Source organism: Microcaecilia unicolor, chromosome 8, assembly GCF_901765095.1.
Source record: "Microcaecilia unicolor chromosome 8, aMicUni1.1, whole genome shotgun sequence".
In the NCBI taxonomy this organism is placed as follows: Eukaryota; Metazoa; Chordata; class Amphibia; order Gymnophiona; family Siphonopidae; genus Microcaecilia; species Microcaecilia unicolor.
Genome location: NC_044038.1, coordinates 88,031,233 through 88,047,908, shown reverse-complemented (window position 1 = coordinate 88,047,908; position 16,676 = coordinate 88,031,233). Strand labels below are relative to the sequence as shown.

The following is a 16,676-nucleotide window of genomic DNA, read 5'->3' as shown; positions in this document are numbered from 1 at the left end:
AGGCCGGACAGAACCTCCTTTCTTTGGTACCACAAAGTAAATGGAGTAACGTCCCTTGCCAATCTGATTTTCTGGCACCGGAACGACCGCACCCAGGCGGATCAGGTTGTCCAAGGTCTGCTGCACTGCCACAGCTTTGACCGGAGACTTGCAGGGAGAGAGTACAAACCAGTCTCTTAAGGGTCGGCAGAACTCTAGCTTGTAGCCGTCTCTGATGACTTCCAGCACCCAAGCGTCTGAAGTTATTGTGGTCCACTCGCCCAGAAACGAGGACAGCCGTCCTCCAATCTGCACTGGGGCGTGGACCAAGGCCCCGTCATTGGGTACGAGACCCTGGGGGAGGACCGGAGGGAGCACCTCCGGGACGGCGGTCTCTGCGAAAGGAATGCTGCTTGGGGGAGAAATTCCTCTTGAAGGAAGAGGGGGCAGAGGAGCCCGACCTGCCCGGGCAGTACCGACGGGCTTCCTGAAACCGTCCTCTGGAGGTACCGGGGCGAGTACTAGCCCGAGCCCTGACCTCTGGTAACTTCTTGCCCTTAGACGTGCCGAGATCGGTCACGATTTTGTCCAGCTCGACCCCAAAGAGCAGCTTGCCTTTAAAAGGCAATCTAGCCAGGCGGGATTTAGAGGCGTGGTCAGCAGACCAATGCTTCAGCCAAAGCCACCGCCGTGCAGAGATTGTCTGAGCCATGCCTTTAGCTGAGGCCCTCAAGACATCATACAGCAAGTCTGCCAAATAGGCTAAGCCCGATTCCAGGGCCGGCCAATCAGCCCTCAAGGAATGATCCGAGGGGGAAGCCCGCTGCACCATAGTCAGGCACGCCCTGGCCACATAGGAGCCGCAAACTGAGGTCTGCAAACTTAAAGCAGCCGCCTCAAAGGACGACCTTAAGGCCGCCTCCAATCTTCTGTCTTGGGCGTCCTTTAGGGCCGTGCCACCTTCCACCGGCAACGCCGTTTTCTTAGTCACCGCAGTGATTAAAGAATCCACGGTAGGCCACAGATAGGCCTCACGTTCACTTTCAGGCAAAGGATAGAGGCGGGACATAGCCCTAGCCACTTTAAGGCTCGCTTCCGGGACATCCCATTGAGCCGAAATTAAGGTGTGCATGGCATCATGCACGTGGAAGGTTCTAGGCGGGCGCTTCGTCCCCAGCATAATGGCAGAGCCAATAGGGGCTGAGGGAGAGACGTCCTCCGGAGAGGAAATCTTCAAAATGCCCATGGCCTGCACTAACAGGTTGGGCAAATCCTCTGAGCTAAAAAGCCGCGCTGCAGAGGGGTCATCCGCTCCAACCGAGCGGGGATCCGTCTCCTCCAAGGAATCCGCAAAGGACCGTTGGGAGAACTCAGATACGCTGCCCTCATCTACATCGGAGGAGACAAAGTCCTCCAAGGCCTGGGAATCAACCCGAGGGCGTTTACCTCCGGGGACCTCAACCTCTTTACCAGACGAGGGAGCAGGGGCAGCGTTTTGCATAAGGAAGGCCTGATGCAGCAGCAAAACAAACTCGGGGGAGAAACCCCCCAGACTGTGCACTTCCGCAGCCTGGGCTACAGCCCTAGACGCACCCTCAACCGGCGCTCGCAAGAGCGGGGGAGAGACATGCTGCGCATCCAAGATGGCGTCCGGCGCGACACTCCGCGAAGGAGCCGCGCGGGAAGAACGGCGCTTAACTTTAGCCGCTTTTGTGCCGTCGCCCAAATTAAGGGCGTTCATGGCATTAATGTCTCCTACCTCAAGGGCGGCCCAAGAAGAAGCCGTCCGAGCCGCGTGGCCGGCCAAGATGGCGGAGGCGAGCAGCGGGGGATGGGCGTTTATGGCGGGAAAAACCGCCACGCCGGAGGAAGGACCGGGACACTCATCGGTCACGAAACTGTCACCCAACAAGGGCGAATCAGACTTTAAGACCCCCGCATCCCCTCTAGAAGCGCCCATGCGATCCGGGGAGCGACTCTGTGCGCCCTCGCCCTCCGACGCCATATGCCACGTGGAGATCAATCGGGGAACCCCCTGCCCGCTATAAAAAGGTAAAAATTACCTGCTTTCCGCTCCGAGCTGTAACGACCTGGTGTCCCAGTGAGTAGCTGCAATAAACGTTTAAATAAACGTCGAAATAAACGCCTTTAAGGACGTTCAAAAATTTTTTTTTTTTTAACGGAGCCAGCAGGAGGGGGGAGAAAAGGAGGGACCTGGCGCCACCAGGTTTGCACTTGCTCAAGAAGAGCCCTCAACCCCAGGCACTCAACAAAACCTAAAAATTAGGCTTGGAGGCCTAGCCAGAGCTGCTGCTGTGTGTGACCACCACCTGCTGAGATAGAGAACATACTGAGGAGTTTCCGGCAGCACATGACCACATATAGGGAGGCAAAAGTTTGCTCTCTATCTCCACCTGCTGGTAGATGGACACAACCCACCAGTCTATGGATTGATCAGCATGATGATATGGAATAATTGCTTCTGACATAGAAGAAGAACATTTTTTGCTAGTTATACAGTAGTTATATAAGTGTAATAACCGAGGCATTAGTGTAGAAGCAAATTTTTGGTAGTATTCTATAGTGAAACCATCACTTTCAGGAGATTTTCTGGATTTCAGTGATGAAATAGCTTTTTTGATCTCAGATATGGAAATACAGTAACATGAGTAACATAGTAGATGATGGCAGATAAAGACCTGTACGGTCCATCCAGTCTGCCCAACAAGATAAACTCATATGTGCTACATTATATGCATACCTGCCCTTGATTTATCCTTGCCATTTTCAGGGCATAGACCGTAGAAGTCTGCCCAGTACTTGGCCCGCTTCCCAACTACCAGTGCTGCCACCCAATCTCTGCTAAGCTTCTGAGGATCCATTCCTTCTGAACAGGATTCCTTTATGTTTATCCCACGCATTTTTGAATTCGGTTACAGTTTTCATCTCCATCACCTCACGCGGGAGGGCATTCCAAGTATCCACCACTCTCTCTGTGAAAAAATATTTCCTGACATTTTTCTTGAGTCTGCCCCCCTTCAACCTCATTTCATGTCCTCTAGTTCTACTGCCTTCCCATCTCCAGAAAAGATTTGTTTGCAGATTAATACTTTTCAAATATTTGAACGTCTGTATCATATCACCCCTGTTTCCATTTTAGCATCTAAATGTGAAAGGAGTTGTGAATCCACCCTTAGACACTGCAGAGAGTGTAAAAAAGAGATCATTTGATCAGGAGATGCATTATGGTGAGAAGAGTAGATATCTTTATAAAAGTCCAAAAAATGCTTGAGTATATCTTTTTGCTTAGTCAATACAGTACCTTGATGGCTAATAGCATGAATCATAGTTTTTTTCTTTGCACCCTTTAAATAGTTGGCAAGAATTCTGCCAATTCTATTCATTCCAGAATAATATACTGCAGATTGAGGAGAAAGTTGAATGCCAGCTTTTAAGCTTAGTATTTTGTTATAATTGAATTTAAGCTTCTGGAGACTAGTGAGGTCTTCCACCATACCAGTTAACATATATTTGTGTTCAAGCGCACAAATTTCTTTTTCAAGTTGGACTAGTTCTTGTTTACGTTGTTTATGAATATACGCTGAGTGAGCAATAATGATTCCTCGAATACATGCCTTGTAGGAGTCCCATATAGTTAAAGGAGAGACATCTGGAGTATTATTCAACTGAAAGAATGATGCAGTACTTTCAGTAATTATTTTTTAGAAATGCTTCCTCTTGCAATAAGGATGAGTTGAAACGCCACAATTTGGCCTCCTGCATTCCAGAATTAATGTCCATAGAAATTGTGACAGCAGCATGATCTGAAATATGCATTGGTTCAATCGATGAATTTAATAAATTGTCAATAAGGGATTTAGAAAGAAACCAATAAACCAGTGTGGAATATGATTTATGAGGACTGGAGAAAAAGGTATAGTCCAACGTGTCTGGATGAAGCAGTCTACAAGCATCAACTAGACCATAATGGCTAATAGATCATGAAGTGCTTTATAAGAATTGGTAATTTTATATTTAACTGTAGATTTCCTATCAAGAACATGATCAATGGGAATATTCATATCACCACCTACTATAATATATTCTACATTGAGAAGTGAAATCTGATGAGATAAATCCTTGAAAAATTGGGGACAGTCAAGATTAGGACAGTTCTATTTCAAAAGGATATTGAAATGAGAGCTTCAAAAGCTTAGGAATAAATTCTTCAAGAAATTTAATAGGGTTTTCCCCTTCTAATTTTTCTGGGAGACCAAGTAAATGAATATTGTTCTGATATTGCCGATTCCCTGCATCAGCCATGACTAATTGAATGTCCTGCACCATTTTAGAAGTGCACTGAAAAACAAGGGCCTGGTCTTCCATATGGCTGACTCGCTGCTCCAACTGCTTGATTAGTCCTTCAAACATTTCGAGATGAGCATTAATAATTATTATTATTAACATTTGTATAGCGCTACCAGACGCACGCAGCACTGCACCTGACACAGAGAGACAGTCCCTGCTCGATAGAGCTTATAATCTAAAAATACAGACAGACAAGACAATTAAGGGCGAGGAAAGTACTGGGTGAGAAGGAACGAGGATAGGGGAATTGAGTAGTGGTTAGGAGCCAATAGCAGTGGTGAAAAGGTGGGTTTTCAGCATAGATTTGAAAACAGGTAGAGATGGAGCTAGGCGTACAGGCTCAGGAAGTCCATTCCAGGCATAAGGTGCCACAAGGGAAAAGGAACGAAGCCTGGAATTAGCAGTGGAGGAGAAGGGGGACGACAAGAGAGATTTGTCCAGTGAGCGGAGATTACGGGGAGGAATGTAGGGAGAGATGAGAGAGGAGAGGTAATGGGGGGCTGCAGAATGGATGCATTTAAAGGTCAGTAAGAGAAGTTTGAACTGTACGCGGAAGCGGACAGGGAGCCAGTGAAGTGACTTTTTTTTTTTTGTTACATTTGTACCCCGTGCTTTCCCACTCATGGCAGGCTCAATGTGGCTTACATGGGGCAATGGAGGGTTAAGTGACTTGCCCAGAGTCACAAGGAGCTGCCTGTGCCAGGAATCGAACTCAGTTCCTCAGTTCCCCAGGACCAAAGTCCACCACCCTAACCACTAGGCCACTCCTCCACTCCCACTCTCACTTGAGGAGTGGGCTAGTGTGGGTAAAACGATTTTGGCAGAAAATAAGTTGTGCCGCAGAATTTTGGAAGACTGGAGAGGAGAGAGATGGCTGAGCGGAAGACCAGTGAGAAGCAAATTGCAATAATCCAAGCGAGAGGTGACAAGGGTTTGGATAAGGGTTCTGGTAGCGTATTCAGAGAGGAAGAGGCGAATTTTGCTAATGTAGATAATATGTTCTACTTCCAATTTTATACATTTTACATCAGAAGAATTCTCAGAAAGCATACCAGTTATGGAGATTAATTGTTCCGTGATCAATGCAAGTGAGGCGGCGTTATCAGGTTTGTCTCGAGATGGCAGGTCTGGTTTCGATCTTTTGGAGCTAGAACCCATTACAAATGCCGTTTCAATTTTGGATTGTTTGCTAGTAGCCATCAAATGTAATGGATTATGGAAGTGTTCCTTGCAACTAATGTTGTTAGTCCATGGAGGTGAGGAGCTCCTTAATCATGCTGCCATTCTGTAGCTGCTCTCTAGTGCCCCCTACTAATAAGGATCTTAATATTTTTCACCAAGCTTTGAGGAAGTTTCTTTGGCAGAGCAAGAAACTTCGTGCTACTTTGGAGCAGCTCTTCCTGCCTTTGAGATGTGGTGGCCTGACTCTTCCAGATCTTAGGAAAAACAATGTGGCATGTTTAATGAGACATCTTGTGAACTAGATAAAGGGGACTCAATATTAAACTCCAGTGCATGTTGAACAGCAATTACTGGCACCTGTGTTTTTCATGTTCTGTTTACATCTTCGTCACCCTCATGCCATTTTTTCCTATTCGACACCATCCACTGTTGCGGTCCATGTGGCAGGCATGGCACTGGCTATGTACAAAGATAAAGATATCCCTCTGTTCTACTGTCTTGCTTCCATTGTGGGGGAATAAAGACCTTGATCCTGATACTTCAAAGGCCTATTTAAAACGTTGGTATACCAAGGGATTACAGTATGTCATAGATGTGGTTACTGATTCTGGTACTATAAAAAGTTTTGCTGCACTACAAGCGGAAGGTCTGTTGTCTCCCCGGAACTGATATACATACGACCAAGTTCATCATTATATCAGCTCTTTAGACAAACAAACTTTGACAGAAGATATGGCTGATGTTGTGACTGAGACGCTTACTCTTACCAGACAGACTAGGGCTAGTGTATATTTTTATCAAATCAGCTTGGGTGTGCTGTGTGTGATATGGGACTATGAAGTTTTGGCCAGTGCTTGGAATGCAAAATTGCCTCCTTGGGAGTAAGTGGTGGGCGATGGCTTACATGTGTTGATAAAGCAGGTTACTTTGCTAGCTTGCTCAGTGTCTTTACAGGAACAGCAGTACAAGTTTCTGATGTGGATGCATTTTGCTCCAAATAGGGCATTTAGAGTTGAACTTGCACAGAATGCACAATGTCCCAGATGTTTTGCCAGCCCAGCCACCTTTACTCATATGTTTAGGACTTGTGAGGTGATACGATTTTTTTGGTGCCACATAATGGACTATTTATACTCTGTTGTATAACAATGAGGGCTGACATACAATTGTTTTCTAATTCAGTAAATCTCGGATTGTGAAAAGGAGAAAACTCATTATTGAAGAAAGCTTGTGTTTTAGCTCAAAAATTTATTCTGAGGAATTGGAGGCAGACCCATTCTCCTTCTTTGACTGAATGGAGAAATGAACTGTATCATCTCTTTAAAATGGAGCAATTAGCTGCAAAGAGATGATAGTTCTAAAGCTTGGAGAACGTTTCAGCAAACTTGGCTCCCCATTTGGGAGGGTCTTTCTCCTAAAGCCCATAGTTATTTGTTCAATATGTAACGTGGTTTGACTGGAGCATCCAGACTGGAGGGGAGGGTGAGGATAGAGGGAGGGTAGGGGGGTTGGGTTGGATGGTTTGACTGGAGCATCCAGACTGGAGGGGAGGGTGAGGATAGAGGGAGGGTAGGGGGGTTGGGTTGGATGTGGGACTGGGTGGAGGAGTTGATATGGGTAGGAGGTATAAGCATTTTGTGTGTTAGTCTCTTGGGGGCGCCTTGAAGAGTCCACATGGGTGACCCTGATTGCATTTCTTTGACAGCACTATAAGTGAGGGGGATAATGGGGGGTTAGGGGAAACCTTTATGGAACCTAGACAATCTTCATTGCATTTTTTGGTTAATCATACTGACTCTTTTTGATGTTCTGTTGTACCTGTGATGGCAATTTCTCAATAAAAAAATATTTTAAAAAATCTCACTTAGACATGTGCTTTAAGACTAATAAAAAAATGTGGTGCTGTCAATCGTCATCAACAAAACTCTGTCTGAATAAGCATGCTTAAAGATCCTTATAAAAAAATAAACAATGTTGAAAATGATCTTAGTTCATGTGGTAGAGGAGTGGTAGTAGTTAGGGGGTGATTGTCTCTTTCTGGGGAGTGATTATGGGGAGGTAATTTTGGGGGAGGTGGAAGTTGGAGGGTGATATAGTAGTTATGGGTGGTAGTAGGAAAGTATGTATGGGGGGAGGGTAATAGTGGGAGTAATTTAGAGTGTAGGGAAGTTGGAGTAGCAGTAAGTTGTGAAGATAGTTTTGAGGGCAATGGGATAGTTTGGGGATGACTTTGGCAGTGGGGTAGTTAGAGGGTGATGGGTTAGTTGTAGGGGTACGGTTTTTGGAAAATAGGGGTAGTTTGGAGGTGATGGGTTAATTTGTGTGGTTAATTTTGGTGAGTGGGGATAGTTGAAGGGTAGATGGGGTTAGGTTTTTTGGAGGGGAGGGCAGCTGCAGGCAGGTAGGTAATTTGAAAGGAGGAATTCGCTAACTTCACTGTTTCACTTTATCCTATTTTCTATGAAGTAGAAGTTGGAGCTGATTTCCCCATAGAAATATATTGGACCATTATGGGTGAGATTATTACTCTAAAATTCCCAGTCTGGTCTGGTCCATTTTCAAACTCAGTTCCCCCGATATTCAGCCAGCATTGGGCTGCGCAGTGACTGCCCGACGCCGGCACTCAGACTAGATATTCAATGCCGGCCCATACCTGGTGACTGGCATTGAATATCCGGTTTCACTTTTGACTGTGGCGACTTAACTAGGTGATATTCAGCCTAACCGGTTATGTGCTTAATGGTTAAAGATAGGCCTGCTATTTATGTGGCCTATTTTAACTGCTTAACATAGCCGGTTCGACGCTGAATATCCACACTTAATCGGCTATGTCATACGATATAGCCAGCTGGTGGCTAGCCACTAACCATGAATATTCAGCAGAGGTAACTGGTTATCTCCCATTGTATATCCGTAGTTAGGTGAAAAATGCTATTTAACCGGCCAGGAGCCGTTCCTGGTTGGTTACATAGTATTGAATATTTTTCACTGGTGTATCTCAGATTTTGTTTCTTTAAATTTTCAGTTATTTTTCCACAGAGAAACAGAAACAGACAGAGACATTTTTTGATGCCTTATGTATGATTTTTTTCAACCTCTGTTGAATTGGAAAGAATAAAAATTTCTATGTACACCCCTAATTAGGAACGAGAATGAAAAAATGAAATGCATATTCCCAGCAGGGACAGGTGATGGAGAAAAAAAAAGCAGGGGTGTATTTCTTACCTTGGATTTTCTGCTTTGTTTCTGTACCTGGCTGTAAATGACCCCGGGATCTTCTGTGCCAGAATTTAATCCTTCGGAACTTCTGGAACAAACACATTTCAGAGTTATTTTTTGCTCTTGGGCTCTGGTTTATTATTGTAATGTCACATTCTGCTCAAGAAATGAACCTCCTAGATCATCAGATAAGTTGCTAATTCTGATGAAATGTATATGGGGGTAATTTTCAGAAGGTTGTCTAAAGTGTGTATGCTAAGTGTGAATCCTCTAATAAAAATTATGTGCATAAATGCGCATTACATTATATTTTATTTCTACACTGTTAATACTGTAAAGTATTAATTGTACAGCGCTGCGTAACCCTAGTAGCGCTTTAGAAATTTCGAGTAGTAGTAGTAGTAAAGTTCAGAGTGGTTTACAAAACTAAAAAGAGTAACCAAGTGAAACACTTGGGAATCACAGTGAAACAAAACTTTTTAAAAAGCATTGTCTTCAAATTTCTCCTAAATAAAGGGAAATTAAACAAAATATTAAAACATGGCTAAAATTCTTTCCAAATTCTGGAAGCCTGATAAACAAGCAATTTCTCATACAATTTAAGTCTTTTAACACCTCTTGAAATAGGAAAAGCAAAGGGAGAATTATGTAATGCTCTTCTAGATCTAATAGAAGTTGTGAACAACAAATGATGTAATAAATACTCTGGGCATTCAACATTTTTGATCCTATACAATACACATGAAAATGTAAACAAAATCCTTGCTTCTACAGGTAGTCAATGGCACTGTACAAAACACATATAATCCAATATTCAATGCTATGTAACTGCCAGAATGGCTGCTGATCAGTTAAATAGCGCTTAAATGGTTATCCGCCAATGTTCAGCGGGGGATAACCGGCTATCCCCCAATGAATATCCCTGGTTAGCAGCTAGCAGATAGCCAGTTATATCACCCAATATAACCAGCTATCTGCCAATTTTTAAAGCCAGTTTAGCTGCATGAACACATGGGATATCTTTGGCTGGTTTAAAGATAACCGGCTAAGACTGAATATTGACTTAGGTGATTATTTTTAAACAGCCAAAAATAAACCAGATATTCAATGCTGGCCACCGTACATGGCCTGGAACTGAATATCTGGGCTGAGCACTAACCGTGGGAATTAGATGGTCTAATTCCAGTGGTCTGAATATCAGCCCCCTGAAAATTTTATCATAGTTCTGTAAGAACAAAATCAATCTCATTGCAGTGTTCTGGACAGTCTGCAATTTTTGAATAATTTGCTTTGAAGCACCAACATATATGAAATTATAATAATCCACATATGAGCTCAAATTTAGGTGCAACCACTTATGCCAGTTCTAGGGGAGGCATAAATGCATGCGACTAAATGAAGCAGTTGCACACTTGGCAGTATTCTATAAGGTTAATGCAAAAGTGCTAGGCACACCCATCATCTGCCCCAAATGCACACTCCCTTTGCAGTTGCTCACTATAGTATAGCAGCATGACGAATTCAGCAGTAAGGAGGTTTAACTAAAAAAAAAATAATAATTAGCTATATGTACAATTCCAGCAAGTGTACAAGAAAATGGAATCAAAATATAACATTTAAATTCTAAAAAGAAAACCAACAAGCTGATGTTAAGGGAGGAGCAAATTACCTAAACAAATATGAAATATTCAGGAAACATAAATTAGGTTAGCCCTAACGCTAATCAGTACCAAAACTATTCTAAGTACTCAGAGGGGTCCTTTTACTAAGGTGTGCTGAAACATGGCCTGCGGTAGTGTAGGCATGGGTTTTGGGCATGCGCAGATCCATTTTTCAGCACGCCTGTAAAAAAATGCATTTTTAAATTTTTTGCCAAATATGGATGTGCGGCAAAATAAAAATTGACGCACGTCCATTTTGAGTCTGAGACCTTACCACCAGCAATTGAATTAGTGGTCAGGTGTCACATTTTAACCAGGCGGTAATGACCTATGCGTGTAGAATGCCACTTGATGCATGTAACCGACGCGTCAGAAAATAAAAGTTATTTTTCGGACATGTGTAGCGGATGCGTGTCAAAAATGAAATTACTGCAAAGGCCATGTGGTAGCCAGGTGATAACTCCAAATTAGTGCATGTTGAGCATGCGTAAGCGCCTATGCAGCTTAATAAAAGGGCCCCTCAGTGCCCTAATAGAATTATTTCTCATGTCCTCTTAAAGATTGCTTAATTGTAATGAGTTCCAAAAAAACAAAATCTTTACCCTGAAGAGAAAGAATATATTTACATGGGAATTTCAGGAAAAAAGTAGCACCTAAAGCTGGAACTCTAGGCTTCAATGCTAAAAAGCCTTGCACATAAGATGTATTGTTCTAGATACATCAGGAAAAAAATCATATTTTTGCACCACAGAATTGAACATCCTTTTTTTGTACAATATTTCCTCAATATCAAATTTTTATCTAAATCAGAGGCCAGAGTGACCAGAAGGGTAGATATAACATTGGTGATCACATCTTGAGTGGTGATTACACCTTGAGTATCTTCCAGGAAGGCAGTCAAATCAATTTCAGAAGAAACCAATTGACCTGCCTCTTGCTGGTCCCCCTGAAGTTTTCTTTTACCAGGTAAATAATAACAATTAGGAATAGAGAGAGTATGAGGAACAGCTAATTCAAGAATCTCCTTAAAATGCTTCCTAAGGAGAATCTCAGGTGACAACAAATAAATACAAGGAAACTTTAAGAAACGCAGATTCCTAGCTCTATTAGCGTTCTCAATCATCTCCAATTTCCTATGAAAAGAATATGAATCTTTAACATTTGAAGTTGAGATTGCCTGAAGAGAAGAAACCTGTTTATCACAGCTTCTCTAGGTGTATCCATTGCTTCTCTCAGAATTCATCACCTTCTTCTCCAGGTATGCTTTGCATCCCACCAAAATAAGGCACACCAATTACCCCACCAAAATAAGGTACACAGACTCACAGAAAATTTATTTTTATTTTCCCTCCATCATCAATTGAAATTTTAAATGATGTTTCAATTTATCAACTCAAACCCAGAGTTCCTGCTAGGAATATGACACCACATTTAGAGTATCTTTGAGAGGAAAAACCTGCAGACTACACTAAAAACTGTAATATATCAGCTCCAAGAGTGATCAAGCTGTACTTTACTGGATGTTAGTAGTTATGACCCTTACTTCAAGCTTCTCACCAACTTGGAGGAGTGTATTCAGTTCCATGAACCTCTTACACGTAACTTGGTAGACTCAGAAGTAATCTGAGGAAATGCTTCTTCACAGAAAGGTGATGAATTCATGGAAAGACCTCCCGCTGGAAGTGGTGGAGATAAAAATAGTATCTGAATTCAAGACAGCTTGGGACAAGTATATAGGATCTCTAAGGGAGTGATAGGGAGAGTAGATGACATGGATGGACAGACTGGATATGCCATATGGTCTTTATCTGCCTACATTTTTCTATGTTTCTATGAATTGAATGCAGGAAAAATAATAACTAGAGTACAGAATTTTCCATAGACAAAGAGCAAACTGTGATGAATAAGCAAGTTCTTTATTATAAATGTGGACTGATGTTCAGATGCAGCTGGGAGCATTTACTAAACACAGGTGTACATGTTCTTACATATATCTTCAGAATAATCAAATTTCCAAAATTTACATATAGCAAACTTTAAACTGTTGTTCCCCCCCTTCTTTAATAGAACCGATGGGTTCTTTAAGACACCAAACAAGACTTCAAACTTCAGAAACACAGTCAGATAAGTAATATTGAATACTCTTTCCAAATACTCTTTACTTTGTGATAAACACCAAACTATTTCCTAAGAAACGAGTCTTTCTGAATATTTATTTTCTCTTTTGCAGATTCACTTGTGACACCTGAACTCTAGGATCAGATTCCTTCAAGTAAGCATTACTTCAGTATTGAATTTTATGGGGAAAACTGTCCTATGGGTCCCCTCTGGTAGGCTGGTCAATTGCCTGCATACCAGAGAGGTCTTCCAGAAGGCTATCAGTAGTACCCTCAATCATCTGACTCCTTGTGGGTGTAAGGAAATATAAACACCTTCTCATGCCCATCTTCACCCAAAAGATTAAATTACTCCTTTGATTATGGTATAAGAAAGAGAGTGAGGATAAGCTGCAAAGATATTAGGCTTTATTTTCCAACTCACCAAAGCAATACAAGGCAAGTAGATTCACAGACTGACAGCATCTCTGTATGGCATCTGGGAGTTCTCCAACCCCACCCAAATTTGCTGTTACTTTTATACCCTTCTGGCTGCATTCAAATCAATGGGCTTCCATAGACTTCAATGTTAAACTTGTTTACTTCAAACTTGCCTGACCACAAGATGCTCATATTTCTACAGTATAAACACCCCCATACTATGGCAGCCCCCACTCTCCCTCTGAAACAGTTTTACTCTAAATTAAAGTCTCACAGATGTTGGTATGTGATGAATTTTTCAGTCACTTTGCTACAATCTGTCTTGGCTCAGTTTTTGTTCTCTCTTGCAGTGGAGCCCATTTCCAGTGTCCAGTGTTGATCTCTTCAGGCTTTAGGAAGCTACTACCCTATTCTTTAACAAACTCAAATGAGAGTAACCTTGTCTTCCTGTCACTTTATTCACAAAGTACCCTACTCTGGGATACAATGAATTATAAATGGCCTTTCTAGCTAATCAAAAGAAATCTAAATTCAAGCTCCCTAATTATGAATCCTATACTGATCACTGAACCCTATTCTACAGAGGAGCACCAGGATTAGCACCCACTCCAGGATCAGCACATTCACAGCATTTATATAAAGGGTTTAGCTCAGATCCATACACTAATGGCTCTCAGGTCACTTTCCATCAACAGACCAGAGGCCTACAACTAGATTTAACCACTTTTTAGCACAAATATGGTTTAAATTAAATAGGTTTTACTCAAACCCCCCAAAAGTAAAGGAATTTCCAATCAAGCCCTTCAGATCTCATCACATAGGACTCTAAACATGTAGACACGCTCAAAGGTCCATACAAGGTGTATGGAACGCCTAGCCACCCACTTGGGGTTATCCCGCAGCCACTTAGAGGGTCTATCCCCAGCATAGCTCAGGTCCATCTGCACCTGATGCTTGTGCTCTACACTAGCACCATCCTCCCACTGACTGGGTCACAACTGCCTCTGGGCGAGTCTCCCACTCTCCAATTATCCCCGGTGATTTCTAGGTTACTGGAACCACACACTCAGTGGTTCCACAGTTCCCAGAAAGCAGTCACAGACCCAACACACAAACCACCAGGATTCTTTATCAGTCCAGACAAACAGGGTGAACAAACAATTATGTTTATTCTCTTAAAAAATATTGAACAGTGGAACAAAATAGTGCAATTGGCAAACAATAACAGGTAACTACTACTACTACTATTTAGCATTTCTATAGCGCTGAAATAAGGATCAATCATAACTCTAACTAAACACTTGCATACTTCCTAGAAAGTATCATGATCTCCCCAGGTACTTTCTAGGAAATATGCAAGTGTTTAGTTAGAGTTATGATTGATCCTTATTTCAGTTACCTGTTATTGTTTGCCAATTGCACTATTTTGTTCCACAGTTCACAGAGCTTCAGCTAAAAAGATCTCTCTCTCCTTCTCCCAAGCTGAAACTGAAGCAACAACCAGCATCTGCTGGTTAATTTCAAAACTCCAGGCCAATCAGAGCCCTGAATAGTCAAGTTTCAACTAAAAACTGGTTACATCACCGCAAGGCACTTCCTATTATCTGTGTGCCAAATAAAAGAAAGAGAAGTCAATCCTCTGCAGGGCCGGTCTTAGCAACTGCAGGGCCCTGTGCAGACCAGTTCACTGCCCCCCCCCCCCCAGTCCCCCTAGCCCGCCCTACCCAGCCCTGCCCCTTGTTGACAAGATATGTTTTAAACATTTTCTTTTATTTCAAATAAAGGCAAATCAAGCAAAACTTGTATACAAAAACTAATTCAAACATGAAAAATGCTATACTAGGAAACCTTTGGGTTTAAAAAGCAAAACCATGTGCATGTAAGGACTAGATAAATGAATTAAAATGAATCCCCTTAATATGTAATACTTGGTAGCAATAATGAAACAGTGATTGAATATTCAGATAGCAAGCAGCCTGAGCCAACAGATTTATTTTCCACTGAACATAATTAACTTTGTATGAACTTGGCTGCTAATAATGTGCTGAACTGGACAATGTTGGCACATTTAGCCACACCCGTTTACCAGCCATGGCGCATATAAACAGTAATCATTGAAAATATTACACCAGTACAGGAGAAGAAAAATAACTTGGGGTATTTTCATTATAAATAATTTCTGTAAGCTGTTACAGCTCCAGTATACCCAAAATGACACAAACCAAATTAGCATACAGATTCTGCATGCAGCACAATACCAGAAAAACAGAACATTGCTATACATTGCAAAATAAGACAGCAGTTGTAAATTCTCAAATTGGACATATTCCAAACACTAAAATGAAAATAAAATGATTTTTTTCTACCTTTGTTGTCTTGTGACTTTGTTTTTCTGATCATGTTGGTCCCAGTCTCTGATTCTGCTGCTCTCTATCTGCTCCCTTAACTCCACTTCCAGGGCTTCCTTTCCATTTATTTCTTTACTTTCTTCCTTTCTTCGTCATTTCTTGCCCTACATCCATAGGTAAAAGCTGGGTCCTCCGCGGACTTGACTGGAGGAAGTATAGAGTGGAGCCAGCTTTTGCCTATTTTCTCCAGCCATGTGCAGTTTTTCTCCTCTTTTCCCTTTTCCTCATCTCTGTCAGTATGCATCTCCTTCCTCTCTCTTCCCTCTCCTCCATCCATGTCCAGCATTTCTCCTCTCTCTCCTCCCCTCCATCAATGTTCATCTCACTTCATCTCATGTCCTCTCTCTTCCCTCTCCTCCATCCATATCCAGCATTTCAACTCTCCCCTCTTCTCCATCTGTATCCAGAATTTCTTCTCTCCCCTCCATCCATGTGAATCTCCTTCCTGTCTTCCCTCACTTCCATCCATGTCCAGCATTTCTCCTGCCGTCCCCTCCATCCATGGTGGAAATCAACGAAGCAGATCAGTAGGAGATAAACACAAATTTATCGAATGAAAACCAAATGATATAAGGAGCCTGACACAAGCCGTGTTTCGCCCAGCAGGGCTGCATCAGGGGCTACACATTGATCCTTAGTTGTCAATAACTGTAGACATATGTACTAATGGAAATGAATGTACAGGAAACTGAGAACATGGATCTTCTCAAATATAAGGTAAAAAACAGCACAAACTGAATGATCCTAAAGGGTGATAACGTGAAGACCGGCATACACCCTTTAGGATCATTCCCTAGCATGTCCTGATGTTACATTTATTTATTTATTTGTGAACACTTATATCCCACAAAATCCCACTGAGGCAGGCTCCATGTGGCTTACAACATTCAAGTAAAGTAGTAACATAGTAACGCTAGAGCAACAGAGAATAAGGCAGAAGAGGGGAAGGAAGGGAAACAAAAGGATAAAGGGATAAGGAGTTGCAGGAGGTCAAGCAGCAGAGGAGTATGATCAATCACATAGTTATGTCTTTAGGCACTTCTTGCACAGGCTGTGATCGGATATCTCTCTTAATGATAGTGGTAATGCGTTCCAATAACGGGGACTCAAAGCTAAAAGAGGATCCAAAAAGTAGCTTGTATCTCAAGTTTCTGCAGTTTGGAAAGTGAAGATTGAGATAGGTGCGGGACGACCTCATGGAATTTCATGGAGGAAGGTCAATCAGGCTATACATATAAGCAGGAGCGTCCCCATAAACTATCTTGTGCGTAAGAGCACAGAGTTTAAATTCGATACGTTCTTTAATTGTGAGCCAGTGCAGC

At 42.4% G+C, this 16,676-nt stretch overlaps 1 protein-coding gene across 8 annotated transcripts in view; it reads right to left on the bottom strand.

The window, feature by feature from the left end:
* The window catches only part of LOC115476569 (sialoadhesin-like), a 176,066-nt gene that overhangs the window by 13,035 nt on the left and 146,355 nt on the right, over window positions 1–16,676 (bottom strand). For 5 of the 8 annotated variants that reach the window (XM_030213002.1, XM_030213003.1, XM_030213000.1 and 2 more), the window contains one exon: window positions 8,755–8,836. The exons of 1 other annotated variant lie outside the window; for it this stretch is intronic. In XM_030213002.1, coding sequence (XP_030068862.1) covers window positions 8,755–8,836 — 82 coding nt within the window. The remainder of the gene's footprint in view (window positions 1–8,754; window positions 8,837–16,676) is intronic. 2 more of the 8 variants (XM_030213001.1, XM_030212999.1) reach the window with 1 other exon arrangement.